The sequence below is a fragment of the Mastacembelus armatus genome, chromosome 4, assembly GCF_900324485.2.
Source record: "Mastacembelus armatus chromosome 4, fMasArm1.2, whole genome shotgun sequence".
In the NCBI taxonomy this organism is placed as follows: Eukaryota; Metazoa; Chordata; class Actinopteri; order Synbranchiformes; family Mastacembelidae; genus Mastacembelus; species Mastacembelus armatus.
Window position 1 is genome coordinate 1,457,712 of NC_046636.1, and position 22,752 is coordinate 1,480,463.

Here is a 22,752-nt window from a genome sequence, read left to right on the forward strand (position 1 = left end):
ACAAAATCCCCCCTTTCTGTGCAGCTCGCTACCCTTCATTAGGATTTTAAAGCAGCTGCACATTACCAGACAGGCAGACGGCCAATCAGTAATGGAGAATTTCACGTTTCCAGGAAGAATAGAATGAAACTTGGTTGTTTTTTTTCTCTCCAGTTTTTTTTGAAGATATTTTTATTATGTGATTTTTTTAAAATTTTTTTTAAAGTTATTTTTATTTTTTAATGTTTGACAGAAAATGTTTCCACTGGTTACAAAGTCACGCACCGGGCAAAAAGCTCAGGTTTTAAAACATAAAATGACAAAAACTAAGCAATCAGACAAACAAAAGTGAATTTCACTCCAAAAGCTTCACTGTGCACTTTGATTATCTCCCAGACCTTAGTGCTTCGTACTCTCTGGCTGACTGCTGAGTTACATTAACACCATGCTCGATTGCACTTTCTTTCAAGTTTTCAGTATTTTCTTCTAAAGCCTGTTTTCAGCTGCACATCCAACATTTCAGCACAGCTTAGCATTTCTACAGGTTATAGCACAAACACACAGTCCCAGTTGTTCGCATATACTCTTGTATCACATTTCTAAACCACACATGAAATGGGTTTTTATTTTTATTTCAGTTTCTCTTCATTCGCACTTTCCTTTCAAAGGAGGATTCTGGTGAATCTGCAGCCTTTTCCTGACTGGTTTTAAGACGAGCAACAAACGTGACCCCAGCCAACAAGACGTCTGTGATTTGGTCACATGATTTTCCCTGTGCAAACGTTTATAATCCAGCATTTTGACAAGCCGCTGTAGCTGCTGTCAGCAGACGGTTTCTGTGTCTGAGAGCGGAGTTCAAATACTGGATTTTGTTTGACTCCAGACAGTGGGAGAAACTAAAACATTAATAATGTTCTCTTTTTAACTGGTTATTTTATGGCCTGTAAATGTCAGAGAGTAATGACAATTTATTAGAAACCCACTGTGATAACATCAAGATTAGATGGAGAATGTCTGTAAAACCTAAAGTTAGTTGCCGATTCCTCTTCTCATTGGTGCCCGAATCACAGCGCTGGGGTCACAATTGCAGCTCATTTAAGTGCTTCTTCTTGGACCATCTGTGTTTACAGGAGGTCCTGGTGTTTCTCTCCCATTTGGTTTTCCAAAAAAGCCTATTTGGTGCATAAGCACACAGCCCGAATCTTGTATGTGTGGTCACAAACACAACATTCGTTTGTTTCTCTTCACTCCTTTCACAAAAAGAAAAAAAACTAACACACTGGTGGACTCTTTGCCCTCCCCCTCCCTCTCCCTCTCCAAACCAACTTTGGTCTCTGGTTCTGATCTGGTTTGTGATGCTGCCATTTACAAAGTGGCAAAAGAAAAAAAAAAAAACACAAGCCATGTTCCAGCAAAGAAAAACCTCTATAGTTAGTATAAAAGCAAGCTTTTTAATCCTTCTTTTAAAAACTGTTTTGTGTCACCTGTGCCCCCCACCCTCCCCCTTAAACCCTTCAGCAGCAGTCTACATGGAGAACACCTAAGAAAATAAGTGTCTGTTTCTTGTTATGCTACATTATTTTTGCTTTTCATACAGAGCGGGACAGAGAACAGACACTTGACATCATCTCCTCTTGAATTTACCACGACATTAGAAGTAAACAAAAGGAAACTTCTGGAACTTGAAAATGACTCAAACCAAAGTTGTCATAAAATCATCTGAGGTGATCAAATCTAATTGGAACAACCCAAAAGTTTCAAACGGGAATGTTTTGTTGTCGTTCACATGATTTCTGAGTGTCCAGTAAAAAGTCAGAGCTGGAGTTTAGGTAGCAGCGGGGTCAACCTGAAACTCTGAAGTCTCCTACTCCCGTTTCCTTCCTTCCTTCGGTCGCTTATTTTTTTTTCACATTCACAAACATTTAAAACTCCCTTGTGCAAATCAAGCAGTCTTTAGAAAGAATGCCCTCCGAAATTGTTCTTGTAAAAATATATAACTCCAAGGTGGCTGACGTGTGTGTTGCAGCAAGTGTTTAATCTGTTTCTATCGTTAACAGGTCTGTGATGGGTTTGCTTTGTATCTTGACCAAAACCCCACCCCCTCCCTCTTTCCTTTATTTGCCCTGTTCTCCCTTCCCTGAGAGGGGGTTGGTTTGTTGTCTATGTGGAGGTGTGGCGGGGTGGGTGGGGTTCATCTGCGTCCGGAGGGCATCTGTGCGTAGACGGGGTATGCTAGGCGCACGTTGAGCGAGTCGTTGTGCTGCACCAGGGAGGTTTGGTGGTAGTGGAGCACCAGGTCCTTCAGGCTGCTGTACAGGTTGTAGGGCTCAGCAAAGCCAAAGCCGCGTGGTGTGCTGTAGATGACGCAGTGCTTCACCTCACCTTCAACACTGAGGACACAAACACAGAGGCAGGTTCAGTCAAGCTGGTAGGTCAGAGATTTACATGTTAAATTCAGTTTATGATTTTCTGCTACATTTAAAATGTTGCTTGTGTTTGTAAAATATCTTTTGTTGTGTTTTCAGAATATTTCCTCAGACCTGCGAGAACCTGGCAACTACTGAGCACGTGGTGAAAACGATGCCTTAATATAGTGAAACGATGGTTTAGAATAGTGTGGTGAAAACGATGCCTTAGAATAGTGTGGTGAAAACGATGCCTAGAATAGTGAAACGATGCCTTAGAATATTGTGGTGAAAACGATGCCTTAGAATAGTGTGGTGAAAACGATGCCTTAATATAGTGAAACGATGCCTTAGAATATTGTGGTGAAAACGATGCCTTAGAATAGTGTGGTGAAAACGATGCCTTAGAATAGTGTGGTGAAAACGATGCCTAGAATAGTGAAACGCCTAGAATATGAAACGATGCCTTAGAATATTGTGGTGAAAACGATGCTTTAGAATAGTGTGGTGAAAACGATGCCTAGAATAGTGAAACGATGCCTTAGAATATTGTGGTGAAAACGATGCCTTAGAATATTGTGGTGAAAACGATGCCTTAGAATATTGTGGTGAAAACGATGCCTTAGAATATTGTGGTGAAAACGATGCCTTAGAATATTGTGGTGAAAACGATGCCTAGAATAGTGTGGTGAAAACGATGCCTAGAATAGTGTGGTGAAAACGATGCCTTAGAATAGTGTGGTGAAAACGATGCCTTAGAATAGTGTGGTGAAAACGATGCCTTAGAATAGTGTGGTGAAAACGATGCCTTAGAATAGTGTGGTGAAAACGATGCCTTAGAATAGTGAAACGATGCTTTAGAATAGTGTGGTGAAAACGATGCCTTAGAATAGTGTGGTGAAAACGATGCCTAGAATAGTGTGGTGAAAACGATGCCTTAGAATAGTGAAACGATGCCTTAGAATAGTGTGGTGAAAACGATGCCTTAGAATAGTGAAACGATGCCTTAGAATAGTGTGGTGAAAACGATGCCTTAGAATAGTGAAACGATGCCTTAGAATAGTGTGGTGAAAACGATGCCTTAGAATATTGTGGTGAAAACGATGCCTAGAATAGTGTGGTGAAAACGATGCCTTAGAATAGTGAAACGATGCCTTAGAATAGTGTGGTGAAAACGATGCCTAGAATAGTGTGGTGAAAACGATGCCTTGAATAGTGTGGTGGAAACGATGCCTAGAATAGTGTGGTGAAAACGATGCCTTAATATAGTGAAACGATGCCTTAATATAGTGAAACGATGCCTTAGAATATTGTGGTGAAAACGATGCCTAGAATAGTGTGGTGGAAACGATGCCTAGAATAGTGTGGTGAAAACGATGCCTAGAATAGTGTGGTGAAAACGATGCCTTAATATAGTGAAAACGATGCTTTAGAATAGTGTGGTGAAAACGATGCCTTAGAATAGTGTGGTGAAAACGATGCCTTAGAATAGTGTGGTGAAAACGATGCCTTAGAATAGTGTGGTGAAAACGATGCCTTAGAATAGTGTGGTGAAAACGATGCCTAGAATAGTGTGGTGAAAACGATGCCCTTAATATAGTGAAACGATGCCTTAGAATAGTGTGGTGAAAACGATGCCTTAGAATAGTGTGGTGAAAACGATGCCTAGAATAGTGTGGTGAAAACGATGCCTAGAATAGTGTGGTGAAAACGATGCCTTAATATAGTGAAAACGATGCTTTAGAATAGTGTGGTGAAAACGATGCCTTAGTGGTGGTGAAAACGATGCCTTAGAATAGTGAAACGATGCCTTAGAATAGTGTGGTGAAAACGATGCCTTAATATAGTGAAACGATGCCTTAGAATAGTGTGGTGAAAACGATGCCTTAGAATAGTGAAACGATGCCTTAGAATAGTGTGGTGAAAACGATGCCTTAGAATAGTGAAACGATGCTTTAGAATAGTGTGGTGAAAACGATGCCTTAGAATATTGTGGTGAAAACGATGCCTAGAATAGTGTGGTGAAAACGATGCCTTAGAATAGTGAAACGATGCCTAGAATAGTGTGGTGAAAACGATGCCTAGAATAGTGTGGTGAAAACGATGCCTTAGAATAGTGAAACGATGCCTTAGAATAGTGTGGTGAAAACGATGCCTAGAATAGTGTGGTGAAAACGATGCCTTGAATAGTGTGGTGGAAAACGATGCCTAGAATAGTGTGGTGAAAACGATGCCTTAATATAGTGAAACGATGCCTTAATATAGTGAAACGATGCCTTAGAATATTGTGGTGAAAACGATGCCTAGAATAGTGTGGTGGAAACGATGCCTAGAATAGTGTGGTGAAAACGATGCCTAGAATATTGTGGTGAAAACGATGCCTTAATATAGTGAAAACGATGCTTTAGAATAGTGTGGTGAAAACGATGCCTTAGAATAGTGTGGTGAAAACGATGCCTTAGAATAGTGTGGTGAAAACGATGCCTTAGAATAGTGTGGTGAAAACGATGCCTAGAATAGTGTGGTGAAAACGATGCCTAGAATAGTGTGGTGAAAACGATGCCTTAATATAGTGAAACGATGCCTTAGAATATTGTGGTGAAAACGATGCCTTAGAATAGTGTGGTGAAAACGATGCCTAGAATAGTGTGGTGAAAACGATGCCTAGAATAGTGTGGTGAAAACGATGCCTTAATATAGTGAAAACGATGCTTTAGAATAGTGTGGTGAAAACGATGCCTAGAATAGTGTGGTGAAAACGATGCCTAGAATAGTGTGGTGAAAACGATGCCTTAGAATAGTGTGGTGAAAACGATGCCTTAATATAGTGAAACGATGCCTTAGAATAGTGTGGTGAAAACGATGCCTTAGAATAGTGAAACGATGCCTTAGAATAGTGTGGTGAAAACGATGCCTAGAATAGTGAAACGATGCCTTAGAATATTGTGGTGAAAACGATGCCTTAATATAGTGAAACGATGCCTTAGAATATTGTGGTGAAAACGATGCCTTAGAATAGTGTGGTGAAAACGATGCCTAGAATAGTGTGGTGAAAACGATGCCTAGAATAGTGTGGTGAAAACGATGCCTTAATATAGTGAAAACGATGCCTTAGAATAGTGTGGTGAAAACGATGCCTTAGAATAGTGTGGTGAAAACGATGCCTTAGAATAGTGTGGTGAAAACGATGCCTTAATATAGTGAAACGATGCCTTAGAATAGTGTGGTGAAAACGATGCCTAGAATAGTGTGGTGAAAACGATGCCTTAATATAGTGAAACGATGCCTTAGAATAGTGTGGTGAAAACGATGCCTTAGAATAGTGAAACGATGCCTTAGCATATAGCTTGTGGTGAAAATGACACCTGCATGAATGGGAAATTAACTTGGACAGAAGGACAAAATTGTGAGTCTTACTGACAAAAAAAGTGAAGTGATTTGCATTGTCTCTTATGTAGTAAACTTTTTTTTTTGACAAATGTTACATACATTAACCACTGATACTGTACTGAGGTGGATTGCTAGCTCGGATGTACGTCACTAAAGTCGTGTCTTGTGTGTACTCACACTACAGAGCAGGCGTAGCAGCCCTTTTTGCTGCTTTCTCGGATGAGAAAGGCTCCGTCCGGCTTCCCAAGAAGCAGCTCCTCTGCCTGCGTCCGGTTCAGGTCCCCAACGAACCAGCTCTTCTCGTCATAGTGAGGCAAGTTCTCATCCTCCTCGCTCACAAAGTAGCCCCTGCACCCACACAGTGTCAGGACAAGAAATATATGGTGATCAGGGAGTTAATTAATTAGAGGAAAAATATAATACTCTGAGCTGATTAAAACAGTTGCTCTGTGCTTACTCACATATGTACAGTACTGTTAACTCCAATTTAACAGCCTGGGCCAAACTTTTTAGCATAATAAATGAAAAAGCAGGGACTCACTCGTCAGTGTTCTCATTTAGGATTCCCAGCCAGTCATTAATTCGTTTCTGACGCACTCCTTTTTGATTGAGCCAACTAGAACAAGAGAGAGAGAGAAAACCAAAGCAGTGTAAACGACTTCTTTCATTTACAGCAGTGTTAATGTGAACAAACGTCAAAGAGAAAGCAAATTAGTGAGGGTCCAACAGTTCCCTTCAGAATGATATGGGATGAGGCGAATTCTGCTGAAGTGCTGTCAGACTGGTTCTTAGAAATAAAGCAGGAAATCTAAACTTAAAAAAATTAATTTCTTTATATTGCACAAAAGATTCTTACTTTCTCTAATGCCTAGTCCTAACCCTTGACTTGCTTTGAGCAGGTGTGTTTGCTAAACAGCTTGGGTTTGATGGCAGATACCCAGTGCAAACTTCTGCTGCTGTGCAGCTCTGCACCGTTTTTTACTGTTTGACAGGGCTGCAGTTGCCTACATCTGTGGATTAGTTGCTGGATTAGCAGGAAAATAAATATTTTGATGTGTGAACTGACACAGAAAACCAGGATTACTAAATTCGCTGGAGAAATTCTTTTACAGACCAACACATTCACGTTCATTGAACTCACTAGTAATGTATCAATGACCTCCGTGAATGTTGCCTGACTACTCTTAAAGAGTAAGAGCTTAATAAGAGCTTTATTCTGAAACCAAATCCTGACACTGTGTCGGGCTTTCAACTTCTTGAGCTCTGGTAAACTGATGGCTGTTTTCTAATCAAAAACAATCGTAACAAAAACTGCTAAATTATACTAACCCTTAATACGACCCTTAACCCTGCTTCCTGAGGTAAACCAGTCTTACCAGGATACAAGAGACTGCGTGCGACTAGTCTGAGTCTAATGCATCTGTTCTAATTTAGAGAGTAGGACTAAACAGTGTTAAAGGCATGAAAACCACAATCATGTGCTCATAGTTCAATATGTTCAGGCTGTTTAATGAGCTGAATGTGGCCTCAACAGTCCCAGAGCCATCCTCTGTGTGGTGCTGCTGTGTTCACCATCACTTATCTTCAAATTAGCAAACATCAGGATGTCTGTTCTGCACCTCAAAAAGTCTAGTCTCATCATTCAGGTGCAAATCTGCATTACTCAACATGTCTGTGTGGTGACAATGCTCCTGTACTTACACTAGATACTGGTCCCTGATCTTGCGTAGCTGTATGAGGTCGGGTTTCAGGCTGTTCATCTTTTTGTCCGTCTCACGGTTGTCCATGGCTTGAGTCTTCAGGTCCTGCTCCAGCCGCACCTTGCTGTCGTGGATCTCTCCGAGCCGAGACTTAAGCTTCTCATAGTTAATCATGATCCGCTCGATCTCCTTGTCGTTGCCCTCGCGGCGGAAGCGCTCAATGTAGTCTTTGCTGTAGCGCTCCTGGGTGTGGCACTGCTCCTCAAAGATCTTGATGGTCTCATTGAAGGCTTCAATGGCTGTCCGCTTCATCTGGATCTCCTGAGGGAGGAGACAAGAAGAGGTAAGTGTTGTGGACAGGTCAGGAGACATGATTTTTTTGTGTTTAGGACCCATAAAAGCAGCCGGAGTTAGGTCATAATGTGTGGGTTTGAGTGTACCTGTGATGTCTTAGTGTATTCTTCATAGAGTCTGTCATACTCTTTGCTCTTCTCCTGGTACTGATTGTGGTATTCCTGCAGCTTCTTCCCTACAGCATCAATATTATCCTCCTTAACCAGCTGGTCCTGAGTGATGAGGAGGAAAACAACAGTGTTAGTGAGAGCACTGAACAAGGAAACGTCATGCTAGTGCTGCTGTTTGGACTGGAAACGGCTAGCATCAACCACTGGGTTGGTGGTCATGTTAAAGCGGAAACTGGTACTGAAGAGCTTTCAAATGCAGCACAAACTGATTCGGACAGACGGAAGAATACTAACCTTGAGTTAGACCACTTGAGCTCAATAAAATTTCTAAAGGACAATGTATTTTTGCCTCTTGGTCATTATTTTTGTAATTTATTTTCTTATTTGCAGTTAAACTACTAAAATACTCTCAAATATCTTGGAAGAAGAAGCAAAAGTAAACACACTTCGGCTTTTCTTTCCAGTCATCCAGTGCACTGTGAAATTGCCTGTGCACACAATTATAGCATTTAGCCAAAAGTATGTGAACATTACACTTCTATATAATGGCTGAACATATCACTAAAGTGTTCTAGAAGCTGGCTGCAGGGATTTGCTCCAATTCAGGCATAAAAGCCTGAGGTTCAGCACTGATGTTGGTCTGGCTCACACCGTTTCAGTCCACCTCACAGGTGTTGGAGAGGCTGAGATCAAATTCCTGCACACCCAACTCAAAAACCATTTCTTTATAGAGCTGGCTTTGTGGACGTTGGTACTGTAATTCTGCACAGGAAACTGACTGCTGACATGGAGCTGGAAGAATACTTCCATTAGAACAGTGGATCCTGAATACAGTCTGACCTAAAGAGGCCGAGTCCTAACCACAAACAACATATAGATAAGAACCACACAGAAGCATTTTGAAAGTGGGATCCACATGCTTTTGGCCATTCATGCTACATAAATCAGATTTATTAACATAATTAGATTTAAAAATCAGATTAAAATGAGCTGTTGAGCTCACAATACCACGTCTCTGTTTTTCTAAAACAAAGCTGATTGAAAAGTTTTCGAACTGCCACTAAGAGGAATGTAAAACCCAGGCAGACAGTTTGATCTTCTTCAATGAGTGTGTGTGTGCGGGTGTGAATCTATATGCATGTTTATGACCAGGTACTTGTGTGCACACACCTGCTGAAAGCGGGAGATGGGGTACATGAGTTTGACGTCTAGCTTGGTGTTGTACTGAGCCAGAGACTCGTGTCTGTAGTGGCTGATGAGCTCCACCACCGAGCTGAACGTCAGCGGGTCGGAGAAACCGTACTTCCCGTCCCGGTGATAAATCTTAATCAGTTTGTTGTTTCCCCCTTTCCTGAACACAGAATGGAAGACAAGAGAACACAGGCAATACGATGAGTACATGTCCACACTTCTACATCAGGACTCCCATCTCCTGAAACACATCATTTCCAGGGCAGAGGCCAATTTGTTCCAATTTACCAGGATGCTGTGTAGGCAAGATGCTTCTACACATAATTTCCCTCTGTCCTTTTTATTTACTAGAGGGGTAACTGTGTGAAAGTGAAGCAGAAGAAGTACTCTACTACTCCTTCCAGCCTCCATAAATTCCCCTGTGGGTTTTAACACGGCATTCACATGACAAACTAAGACCCTACCTCAGTGTGAGTGTGTAGTCGCCCTGCATCTTGGTGGAAGCATCCCGGACCAGGAAGGTCCCATCAGGCATGTCTCTGAGTTTATCATTAACCTCCTCCCTGTGGAAAAACCAGAAAAGAGGGAAAAACGTTGGTTGCGTTGAGTGACCTGTGCACAGATGGTGCTCATTTTGAAAAGTCTGCATACAATTATAAGTGTCAGGCGATGAGGACTTCCCCCACAGCCACACACCCTAAAGTAAACAGTCCATTAATTAAACCAAGTTAGGAGTGACTGGACGGACTGGTCCCAGCCAGGCTGTCTGCACCGTAGGTGTGGTTATTGTCTGACTGTGTGGATTGTGGCTGAGAGCTAACCTGCACTTAGGAAGGTATCACAGTAAAGAAGCCCTAAAAAGCTAAGATTCGTCAGCTTTACAGATTATTAAGGGGAAGAAAAAAATCCAGATGTTAAGAAAAAGACTTTGGTCCCAAAAATCACAATATTGATCTGTTGTTCTTCTGCAACTCCCAGACATTAAAAGACTTTAAAAAGAAAGAAATAAAAAAGAGGGAGTTTAACATATTTACTGAAAACTACACTATTAGAGTACACAACGTAGTAAAGACACACAAATGGACTTGACGAAATGATTCTATTTGTTATTTCACATATTCCAACTATTGGACTTATTACTGGACATTTTTCATTGTGGTGTTTGCTTGTATTAAATGTAAAATATCTCATACTGGGGTTTTGAGGCAGTATTTATAACGTTTGAAATATTTAATACATACATTTTGAGAATAAATAAACAGCATTAGAACATTTTTAGTCAAATGTTTTTTTGTTATTTAGTGTCACATTTTACTTCACAAAAATTAACTGGTATCTGTGATAAGACAATGATAATATCAGTAATGCTTTAATGCATTTCTATAACACCAAATCCCAATAAACATGATCTCTAGGCACTTTACATGTGTATTACAGATAAAGACCCAACAAATCCCTCTGGAGCAAACACTTGAAGATATAATTGGTCTGTAATATCAGCCTGGGTGATGCATCATTCAGTCATTCTGAAATAAAGCCACAGCATGCATGTGTGGGGTGTGTGTTACCTGGATATGTCACCCCAGTACCACTCGGCCTCTTGCAGGGAGCCTCCTGCTCCTCCATCCTTGACGCTGTTGCTACCGCCCCCTCCCACCCCGACTGAGCAGGGCTGCTGTGGCTTCGCCGGCTTCAGAGGAAGAGCTGGGGGAGAAGGAGAAGATTTGTCATTATTACTTATTAAGTGTTGGTACATTTTAACCAGCCACCATTGTTACACTGCAAAGGTTAAAACTCTCCAGATGTTTAGTCACTTTAACATCTACAAATGTCACATGACCACATAAACAATTACACCAGGAAAACAAGTATTTTGACATCCAATCATTCTGAAACATGCACACATATTTGACTTGCAAATTCAAACAGAATCTGTATTTATCTCCACACAAACACAGCAGTGTTATTAGTCACACACGCAAACAGCAGCATGGCAAATACAACTCGTAGATCATCACAACAATTACTGTGGGTCACAAGCCAAAAACACTGTGTAAACACACAGGCACACACATTTAGGAGCCTTAAAGCAGAGTGACAGTGTATGGCCGGCTGTGAGAGGGTTCAGGTCCTGAAGATGTGTAATCAACAATGACTGTGCAGTCTAATGGGAGATTATGTAGCCTGATTAATAAAAGGACACACTGCCCAAACCCAATATAAAAAAGTGTCCATAGAAGTTGGCACAGACTAGTCTTATTTTATTTTCCAATTATTCTTGGACTCAAACTATAATTTTGTCAATTTTAGAAAATTTTAAAAAAGGGTTTGTATCTATACCGTGTTCAGAAAAGTATAAAAAGTGTTACGCTGGTATCAGGACCAAATCCATTGGCAATAACAAAACAAAGACCTGGAAGTCAAATTTGAAAAATTTTTAGAAAATGATTTAACTAAACAAGCTCTTTAAAGTCAGAAGGTAAATTCAGTGACTACTACCAGGCCAACAGACAGAAACTCTTTAGCTGGCATGTTGTGGACCAAACAGAGCCAGCCTGGATATGATCCACAACACACACACACACACACACACACACACACACACACACACACACACACACACACACACACACACACACACACACACACACACACACACACACACACACAGGAGCCGACCAAGGTTTACAAGGCTCCAGGCACATCTGGATCCAGTTGAAGGAACAGCAGTGTAATTACTGGAGAGCTCCTACCTCACAAATCAGTTTCTGCTCACAGGCAAACACACACAAGTGCACAGAGCACCGATGTGGCGTCCTTTAAAAAGGGAAAGTACGCGGACAGGTCAGCACAGAGCTCACGTGTGAGAGGCTGGAGCGCTCGGGAACACTCTGGCCTCACAAATTACCAGACGACACGCACACATGGATAACAGAAACGGGGAAATTCCCACGATGCACAGGGACAGCTGAACAAGGCTGGAGAAATGATACCTAATATGATTTCTGTGTATGTGATCATAACTCATGATCTCAACTAGTGTCAATGTGCCAGTTCATTCACAGCTCCTGTGCGGGACTGACTGGTTTGGCTGCTTGGCTGCAGCAGAACTCAAGCTGAAAATAAGATAATATGACCTTATTAAGAAGTTAAGGCAAATGTGTCGGCAACAGCTGCCTGTTCCTCATCCAGCTCAAACAAAACTACATTATCACCCCCCCTGGCTGTCTGGTAGGTGATAAATGTAAATCAAATACTTGCTCTACCTGCAGAATTAAACTGAAAAGCTGGAAACTACCAAGGGCCTCGGTAACTCTCATGTATGACATTTATTTGTCTTGTATTATAAAGTGTTGAAAGCATTTTCTAAGCCATTTTCAATATTTTCATTTCTATGCACCATTAGCTATGGATTGGGATGGAGGCAACAACTTCTACTTAGGGCCCCACACAGGTTTACAGCAGCACTGAGTGAATACAGCTCCTGCCTCATACTGCGTGTGGTTTAAAAACAACAGGACATTGCGTGGTAGGAGCAGCTAAAAGAAGCAGAAACACAAAAAGCCCTAACAACAACTAACAGTTGTGAATGTTCACAATTGAGGGCCTTTCACTCACTTCATACAGAGACAGTTGGACAGCTTAGAAAAGTAATTGGTACATGCACAATCGCACAGAGCAGACTTGTCTCAGCTCAGAGAAACATACATAGGTGCACAGTGGCAGCTCTTCTTCCTCTCCTGTTCCCTTTGTTCTCCTGCAACACTCCTGCCCTTACTTTGCTCTCGCTCACTGTGACTCCACTCCTCCCTCACGTCACCACTGAAGTCACTGCAGCCAGAACTGTTCCCTTCCTGTCAGCACTTCATGGAGTCTCACACACACACAGACACACACACAGACACACACACAGACACACACACAGACACACACACAGACACACACACAGACACACACGGGAGCTCTTATTTAAACAAACTTTTTACTGCAAACAGAAATAATGTAAACACACAACCTGTGAGCCAGGTCACTATCTTCATAAGCTAATCTTTTATATAAACAGTGTTTGTTGTTGTTTTTTTTTTTTTTTTTTTTTTTTTTTTTAAATCAAGTCATACCCTCAAATCCATGGAAATAAGACCCTGAACCCACCATAAAATATGGTAATATTTACCTGGTAATTGACTAAAAGTAATAAATTGATCATTTTTAATAATTGTCATCACCATCAACACTGTCACAACTAAGAACAACAACAGGACAATGAACAGTATGTACAAACACACACGACCCTTTGAAAACTGGAAGCCTTAAATGAATCAGCAGCAGTGACCTTAGCAGCACAAAGCCGAACACTCCGACACACTTATCAATACTTCTTTCTGATAGGATTGTTCTTTTACACATCTGTTCTGCATAGAACAAGCCAAAGTTACTGACAACCCCCCTAACAAAGAAAGCACATTACAAAAATGTTGTAAAATATAAAAAACAGCTGTGTTACACAACTGTTGTGTCATAAATCTGTAAAAATATCAGACCCGTCGAGACCATGAAACACTCGGAGAAGGACGATGAACAAAGGGGACCGTTAGTGCAGCTTTCCCTCCCCCTCGCCAGACAAAGGAGCAGCGCTCAGCCACACACACACACACACTGTGGTAACACTTGTCAACACACATGCATGAAACGCACAGCTCTCCAGAACAATGACTGTCAGCACGGACTCCTAACACACACACACACACACACACACACACACACACACACACACAAAGCATCAGCGAGCTTTAAAAGTCACATGTGCACACTCCAGCTGATCGGGGGAACGGTCTAATTTCAGGACCACAGTGACCTGGTGTTAACAAAGATCTTCGCTGCAGCAGGAGCTCACACACACAGCTGTGTGCACAGACTGAGAGCAAGTAAAAACTTAAAGCATGCAGCTTGGGAAAAAAAAAAAAAAAATCTGCTTCTCAGTCTTCTGTTTCCACATTTTACATCTGGATAAGGAAGGAACTGCAGCTGGTGTGTGTGTGTGTGTGTGTGTGTATGAACAGCTACAGTATGTCGGTGTGTTTCACCATCATGGCTGTGAAAGCACACAGACAAACAGACACACAGACACACACAGACAGACACACACAGACAGACACACACAGACAGACACACACAGACAGACACACACAGACACACAGACACACACAGACAGACACACACAGACAGACACACACAGACAGACACACACAGACAGACACACACAGACAGACACACACAGACACACTCCACATTTTAAGATTATTCCCAGTTTCCAAATTTCTGACACATTAAGCTGCAACAACCATCTAACTCATCTAAAATGTCAGGAAGTAGTGAAAATTACAATTTTCCATTTCTGTCCCACCAACAGGAGCCTGAAATCTAAAATGGTTAAAGTTATAATACATACAGAGCAAGACAGCAAATCTTCACATGTGAGAGGCTGGAACCAGGAACAGTTTGCCATTTTTGCTTTTGTGGATTTACTAACTGTTGCAGCAGTAATTCCCACAAAGTACAAAGTATACAAAAACACACAGCAGCAGAGGAAGAATGAACACAACACACACACACACACACACACACACACACACACACACACACACACACACACACACACACACACACACACACACAGAGCAGGCTTTGAGTGGTGCGTTACAAGAGGAATGAGGGAAAAGACCATAAAAGCCATACAAATATAGAAAAACAAGATGGAGAAAGAAAATATGTAAAATATGCAAATGGACAATGGAACAGAGAAAGTGGATTAATCAAGCGAGAAATAAAAGATAAGACATACAGAAGAAACGAAAAACAAGCAGCCAGAAAGAACAAATCTGTCCTATCCAGCCTCTTACCGTCCTCCACCATTGCACTCTCCGTTAGCTGCATGCTGCCGCTCGTCTCAGCTGTTTCTCTCCTCCCTCCTCCTTTCTCTCACACTCTCTCCCTCTTCCTCTCTGTAGCTCTCTCTCCTCATCTACCTCCTCCTCCACCGCCACCTCCTCCTCCTGCTCTCCCCTCTGTCAGACTGAAGGGAAGAGGGAGCGAGGCTGATCCTAAAAGACAGCCAACCCACCAACTAATCCCTGCATGGAGGCCCGCCCCCTCAGCCAATCAGGAGGCAGCGAGGAGGGCGGGGAGTCAACGTCCTGAGAGAGAGAGAGGAGGTGCCCAGCGGTATATCCACACCACACACACACACCATACGCTCATACACACACACTGGGGCAGCACAGAGCACTAAATCAACAGGTCGTTTCTATTGAACACACAGCTGCTCCCATTGAACACTGCAAGAGACTTTCTGGTCCTTACTCATTGTTTACTGCAATCACTTGGCAAAATTAAATATACTCTGATCTAAGAAAAACGACTGGGCTGCAAAGTGTTTTCTTTGTTGAAGGTCTGTTTTATCAAATCTGTGCATAAAATAATAAGTGATGTTTATCTCCAAACAGCTCAACTTCAGCCCACTTGGATTTAACATGAAATGTACGTGTGCTCTCACGCTGGGAATACGTTCTGGTTTCTGAAATTAAAATGTCTTATGATCATCATCGACTGAAATATCTGTGAACAGATGCATCTCCATGACAACTGAGCAAAATCTATGACGAGGACACAAAAGCCAGTAAGTGGAAACTGAGTTGTCAAACTATTTTCAAAGGTCACCGATAAATTTTGATGCATATTCTATTGTTCTATAAGGTGTGATATTATATTAGGCATTAGATGATGCTCCCAGGTGTAACCACAGCAGGTATGTACTACAGGCCTTTTAGGAAATTTACTACAAATAAAAACTGTGTATATTCACCACACACTTTCCAGAACAAAAAGCCGTTAAATTCTTCAAAACCTGCTCATTCCAGTGATATGCACAAAAAAATTCACCTGACAAAAATGAAACTGGCAGCTGTGCTTGAAGTGACTCCACCACAGTGGCCATTGGGTCTGTACTCTCTGAATTCAGAAATATATTCTCAACTCCAGAGTTCTAGCTACTTTGCAGGCAAGTCAGCCTTTCAGAAAAATCTACTGCCCATTAGAAACCATAACGGGGCTGGTCGGGATATTACGATATAAACACCATTTATTTCCTATATTTCAGGACGCAGAGGAAAACTGAGAAAACATAATATGATCCTAGTGACTGACCCAGACCTTTACAAACAATCACCTCAGAAAGTGACATCTACTGTTGCATAATCCTGCAGCTTAGAGCGTAGTGTAGTTTGTTTTCTATAATAGGCACTACATAAGCACATCTGCACAAAATCAAATACAGACAGGGTGTAAACTGATGGGAAGAGGTTTTCCAGCCTGTGTAAGCTGATTTTGATGCTGAGTAGAAGTGAAGAGAAGCTTCCTGGAAGGAAGGAGCTGGAAAGTATTATGTGCAGTACATGGGATGTGTTGTAAATGAGCTAAGACATGGACAAACAGTTCAGCAAGGCCTTTTACCAATAATGACCCGGTGATTTTCCACTGAAAGACGAGACTCATCATTCACGACACACACACACACACACACACACACACACACACACACACACACACACACACACACACACAAAGTTGCCAGTGGAAATGCAGGCTTGCCCTCCTTTGGGGGAGGCAGTGGCACTCCACCTGTGCTAATCACCCCGCACACAAAGGCAACACACACTGAAGCTTTCACATATCTATTCCAGTGTAATAAATATTCCAATGAACCTCTGCAGGACGCTCGTGTCCTTTTCTTTCAGCCTCTCGGTCACCATCTCTATTCCGCCTTGTCCTGCCGCTGTACGTTTTCAGATTACATGTCAGCAGGTTAAGACAAAGACGCAATCTGCATACGATGGGACAAAGATAAGCTGGGAGCCAGAAAAAGATGCAGAAAGCTGGTGTGATTGATGACAGGATGAGTCCATTCAGGCAACAAAGACGAGACACACACAGCAAAAGGGCTGAAGATACTACACAATATACTGCAGGGGAAAGTGCATCTGCATTATCAGAAAGCCCGAATCCAACCGCCACTGAGCGGGCTGATTTTATCAACTTGTAACTCCAGATCTTCGACAATCCTTTGTAAACTACCCACATTAATGCACACTGCTCTGAAGAAATCCTGAGAAGTCATAAATGCACCCGTTTGAGGTATTTCTGTCTCTGCTGACCCTCACTATTCACAGCATGAGATGAGCAGAAGCCAAGCTGGGCTAAAATTAACGGTTTTATCTTTATTACTGTTCAGCCATGACAATGACCCCAAATGTTCACATGAATGAATGGCTCTGGGAGCCATAAAAGCCAAGGGCCACTGGCAGTAAAGTGTGTGAATCACCAGCAAAGAGCCAGTGCGTTGCATTTTTTCATCCTCGACGCACTGAGGAACGCCGTCCATTCACTTCACCGTCGCTCAGACGCAATTCAGAGGCACGAGAAAGAAGCAGAAAACAGTGGGCAGAGTGAAAGAAAGAGAAAATGAATCCCCTTGTTCAGCCAGGAGGAAAAAGGAGGTGTTAACTTTAAATGACCAGGAAGAGGGTCCAGATATTGCACCATTCCACTTCACTTAGACTCACTTACACCTCAAATTGGAAAAAAAATAAAAAACCCAAATTGCAAAGCAAGAAGCAGGAACCAGCCAGCAAAATGCATCTGAAGTGCCATGGGGTTAAAATACATCATAATATAGTTTAAATAAACATAACGTCAAGGTTACCATACTTTCTTAGATAAAGCTTCTGAATCTAAAGGATTTTTTGTTTTTTTTGCATTATCTTGGCAGGGCACTTCATCACGGCTGCAGAGTATACAGTACGTCTCAATAGACAGATGGGGGGAAGAGAAAGGCGGAAAAGGGGACAGAGCTACCGGGCAAACCGCATTCAACAGCGCCTCCTGGAAACAACACAATGTCCCACATCTGCGCCATGATCCATTCAGTGCACCAAAGGGAGACAGGGGGTGGGGGAGTCAAATGACACTGGCACAATTGCCAAGGAATGAATGAATGAATCATATTCAGCTCTGGGTGACAGTTTGTTGGAAAGGGGCACAAAGAGTTATAGATGCATGTCAGTGAAGAATGTGGCGATTATAAAACGCTCCGCAGCTTTTATTCCCGATGTCTTTCGTTTCTGTGCCCCAGTCCCCCTATCCCGGTGTCGGTACCGGGCAGAGCGGGTGTCGGGCTGTTTCATAACGCGATACCCTCTGACTGCAGAGGAGCAGCAGGTAAAAAGGGGCAGGTAGCTGCACACATTTGCTGCTTTTAGTGCGATTTCAGCCACTTCTCTTTTCCATCACACGCAGATGCGCTGAGAAGGTTTTCTGCCGCCTGCATCTAAAGACTACACGGACTATTGTCTGCTAAAGGAGTCGCTGGTGCAGGTGTGGGGGAGCTGCAGCGACTGTCAAAGCACAATTCAGTATATAAATATACATGTTGGTATTTCTGCGATAACGGAAGAAGAAACAAAGAGTAAGATGTGTTTACTGCGCTGTCACCGGTGCCGGAAACTCTTATTTTGGACTAATTTAACGACAAAATGTCGCTAAATCGCTTAATACAAGTTCAGGTTGTGCGTTTCCCACCTCGACAAAACGGATTTTACCGGGGAGATGTGGAGTGTCGGAAAATATCAACACCACAGCAATAAAGGAAACACACCATCAACATAAAACCAGTGAAAACCCTGGAGAGAAACGAGCCCAGACATCACCCAAGGCAGGTCCGAAACTTTCCACAATTTCAACCCCAACTCGCCCCCCCCGGCTAGCTCCAGCCTGCCCCGGGTTCACCTGGCGGCCTGCTCACCTGGCGGCTGGTCCATCTCCAGGTAGAAGATGAGCTCGGTGGAGTAGGGCATCATCACGTCCCTCCAGTCTCCCTCCTCTCCGGCTTTCTCCGTCGTCCAGACTGTGTTGTACATTGTCTTCGTGTGCTTTAAAATCACAGTCTTCCTCCACAAAAAAGCTTATAAAATGCGAACGGCTATAAACGACAACAACAAACCGACGTATTTACCAAAAAAAAACAAAAGAAACAGATTAAATAAGCTAACCTATCTATCTACGTGGAAGTCTTCTATCTGAATTCCCGCTTCAGACTGGAATAAATAGACGAACTGTGAACAACGAGCACCGGGCCGCGACCGCTCCGTCCGACATAATAATGCTGCGAACAGCTTGGGGCTCCTCATGAAGGCCCTCTGAGGGTGTATTTTATACAAAATCGTCCTTTAAACGGTGGGGAAGTAGATGCCAGCTCCACATTTCAGTGTCCGTCTCCTCCGCAGGTGCCGCCGCTGTCCCGGATCCATCTTAAGGGCAGCACTGGCGCCGCGAGACTGGCGGACACCTACAACGGCTGGGTCAAACCACTCCGCCGCAGCTCACGGGGGACGACGACGACATTTCACATCAACCACACACTGAGAGGAAATATAACCAAGTCGTTGTCGTAATGACTTTTCATATAACTCACAAAAACATTAGTGTTATCGAACCCAACGCTGAAATTTTTAGTTCCACTTATTATGTCTGTGTTTTTTTTTTTCCAGCACACTGGCTCCCCGTTTCCCCAGCTCCACAGTGGTGTCTTCCTTTCTTTCCCGGCCCACCATTGACCGTGCCTCTGCGCGCATGCTCAGAAGCTGAATTTCAAAGCCAGCAGGGAAACGAGTCCAGTCCTGGAGAGCAAGTTACAAATCCTGTGGTTTTCCATTAAGATCCTCACCTGAATGAATGGGACTACAAACTATGCAGACACACACCAGCTGCAGACTAGGACATGACATAACAGACCTTATGAATATGCGCTACCAAAAATTCTTGCATGTATTAATCATTTTTTTGTATATGCTTTTCATTTCCAAAGCATACACTTGTGAATTTGCCTCTCCTGCCTTACAGGCTGCAGCTGGTTGCTACTCATTTCCATACAGGTATGGAAATAAATTTGAAACAGTGAGTGCTTGAGTGAGTTATGCAATACACCACAATGAACTACCATGTCTGTTTTAATTTATATATGCAATAGAATAAGGAGGGTGATATTCTGTATTTCTCCTCCCAACTAAGGAAAAGACTAACACAAACAAAATACTGAGCCTACTAACAAATCTAGTGTCCATAGTTTTTCTGTAGTGTCACCCAAAAACTATTAAAAATCATTTACACGTTTGCTAGAAAACTACAGTTCCCAGGTATTTTGGGCGAAAACTCTAGTAATAATAATAATACATTTATGTGAAAATGACAGCTTCACACTGTTAGGGTGCATGGTAATGTGGTGTATGGACTCTTCAAATGAATGTACTCTCTCCCCTGCTTTAACGTGCAAAGTCACAACAATAGTGGAGATTTTCATACCACAGTGAAATGAATTCAAACAATGGCTGACTGACAGGTAGGAAAAACACATTCAAACACATACAGTGTGCTTGGGGGAATGGTCATCATTGATGTAAAGCAGAGAAACTTGCAGGCAGACAGAGACTACAGCGTCTTTGATTACAGATTGTATCCTACAGAGTTTGTACACCCACGTCAGCAGCTCTCCACCCTGCTGTACTGTCCTTTCACACGACACTGAAATCCTACCTGCTTCAGAAGTGCAGCTCTGTAGATGATCGTTGAATTAACTCGCACATTATAATTATACTACATTAAAATTCAGACAATGTATTCTCTTTTAACATAATGTCTCTTTTCCTCTGCAGTGATGTGTTTGGAGCTAAGGTCTGTTTGTTCAGTGGGCTTTTGTAATTCCAGTGGAGGAAAAGGTGCCATTTACAACCTGAACCAAGCCACAGACAGTAAGCTAAGTAAAGCTACAGTAAATGATATGGCAGCTTAACTATGAGCTTGGGGATGCTAGAGAGGTGCAAACATGTATTTAGGAAGCCCATAATACAGGATTACTGCTCACACACATCAAAACACACACCTGCTCAAATAGATATTATGGATTTACAGTATTGTGGATTTGGGTCTGTTTCAGGACTTACAGCAGGGTTTTCTTATTTTCACATTCTATTCCACGGTCTTGTAAACAATATTGTAAATGAACAACAGAGCATGTATGTGTTAGGGAAAAGGAATGTCTTGTATTGATGAATACACAATTGTCACCTGAGTCTGCAGTTCCTCTCGGCTTGTTCAAGCTTGTCAGTGGAGTTAATGCTCATTGTTTGATTGTGCAGCTGCATGGCTTACTGCAAAACAGCAGCAAAGTACTGTTTTCAGTAGGCAGCTGATTTAATCAAACAATCTCTGATAAAGCCACTGTAAACTACCTGCACAGCAGCAAACTGCAGACGAAATTTAGCGAAAAGCTAGTGAAGAAACTGAACCATTCATCAGTCGAAGAGCCGGATATTTTTCTCAGGGGTTGGCAGAGACCAAACCAGGACAGGAGAGTGAATACTGGACCGAAATTTATCCGATGGACACTGTATCTGAATGCTAAGTGCTGGATATGTAATGAGGCAACTGCTGCCAATGTGTTTGCTGTATCAATGTAAAAGTGCTGTAAGTGCTAAAAGCTTTAATTTGTCTCAGTAATCACAGGAGAAAAATGTATTTAAGGGCATCTTACATTGGTTCCTGTATTTCTGGATCACTGTGTTGTGTTAATTGTATTAATGTATTAATTACCTACTGCTGTGACCATCAACTCCGGTTTTGTAACGGCTCCAATCCTTTTGGAAGAAAAAAATCCCCAACAGTGAGTAAGTTTTCAATCTGTTTCAGAGCAAATCCAACATTTTGGACTGCAGAACACCTTCTTTCAGCACATGTGTATTCTGAGGTGTAATCTGGGTTAACTAACTGTTTAATAATCTCTGCAACATTACAAGTAATGTTGGGAAAGTGCATTGTTTTGGTGAACACTAGTTTAAAAATGGTTTAAAACTCCTTCTATTCCGCCTCTAGAGAACTTCCCAGATGAAACAAAGAACAATGGCAATATCAAAATGAGCTACCCCCACAGCACACAGTGGAGACCAGACTGGCCCAGACCCCCAGTCCTCACATGGAAACCTCCTGGTAACAGCCTCATATCAATACAAAACCTTCAGATGGGGGCTGATACCACCGATAACTACAGCTGCTCCGTCTATCTGTCAGTCTGCCTGGTGTCCTACTTCAGAGAGCCACAATAAATGAAAGGTCTGCTCCCCAATATGCCACGCATCTATTCTTCCTCTACATCCCCCCACCCACCCACTCATCCATCCATCCCCTCCCTAAACTCGTCTGTCTCATCTGTCCGTCACAAGAGAGGATGAGAAGGAGGTGGATGGAGGCTCCTCGTACCCCAGCACCAGGGGGGCCGGGGGAATGCCAATGAATGAAATCTATTTGATTCAGCACACACACACACACACACACACACACATCCATACACAGAAATAGAGCAGCAGCAATTAAACCTGTTTGACACACTTGACAGAGAGGAGCTTTGGGTTGTGCGTGTCCGGCACAAGCCATCTGTGGAACAACCACTAACATACAGACACAGTCGTGATGTGTGTGTGTGTGTGTGTGTGTGTGTGTGTGTGTGTGTGTGTGTGTGTG

At 42.5% G+C, this 22,752-nt stretch overlaps 1 protein-coding gene across 2 annotated transcripts; it reads right to left on the reverse strand.

The window, feature by feature from the left end:
* Window positions 1–1,603: 1,603 nt before the first annotated feature.
* On the reverse strand, window positions 1,604–19,500 carry pik3r3b (phosphoinositide-3-kinase, regulatory subunit 3b (gamma)). 2 transcript variants are annotated; one of them, XM_026323564.1, is made up of 9 exons: window positions 18,986–19,500; window positions 10,698–10,833; window positions 9,594–9,692; window positions 9,109–9,289; window positions 7,915–8,040; window positions 7,476–7,795; window positions 6,316–6,390; window positions 5,952–6,122; window positions 1,604–2,369 (listed from the first exon to the last, which is right to left on the reverse strand). In XM_026323564.1, the coding sequence occupies exons 1-9, from the start codon at window positions 19,098–19,100 to the stop codon at window positions 2,171–2,173; spliced, it is 1,422 nt and encodes a 473-aa protein (XP_026179349.1). In that variant the 5' UTR covers window positions 19,101–19,500; the 3' UTR covers window positions 1,604–2,170. The 2 variants fall into 2 exon arrangements, with proteins under 2 accessions (XP_026179349.1, XP_026179350.1); XM_026323565.1 differs by lacking the exon at window positions 18,986–19,500 and adding an exon at window positions 15,030–15,148.
* Window positions 19,501–22,752: the final 3,252 nt, after the last annotated feature.

Bases quoted from the DNA above. Each gene is read 5' to 3' on its own strand.
- pik3r3b (XM_026323564.1), bottom strand. From the start codon at position 19,100: ATGTACAACACAGTCTGGACGACGGAGAAAGCCGGAGAGGAGGGAGAC. The intron at 9,290-9,593 runs GTAGGGTCTTAG...TTCTGTGTTCAG, and splicing joins GACTACACACTCACACTGAG to GAAAGGGGGAAACAACAAAC. The intron at 2,370-5,951 runs GTGAGTACACAC...TTGTGTCCTCAG, and splicing joins TGCTACGCCTGCTCTGTAGT to TGTTGAAGGTGAGGTGAAGC.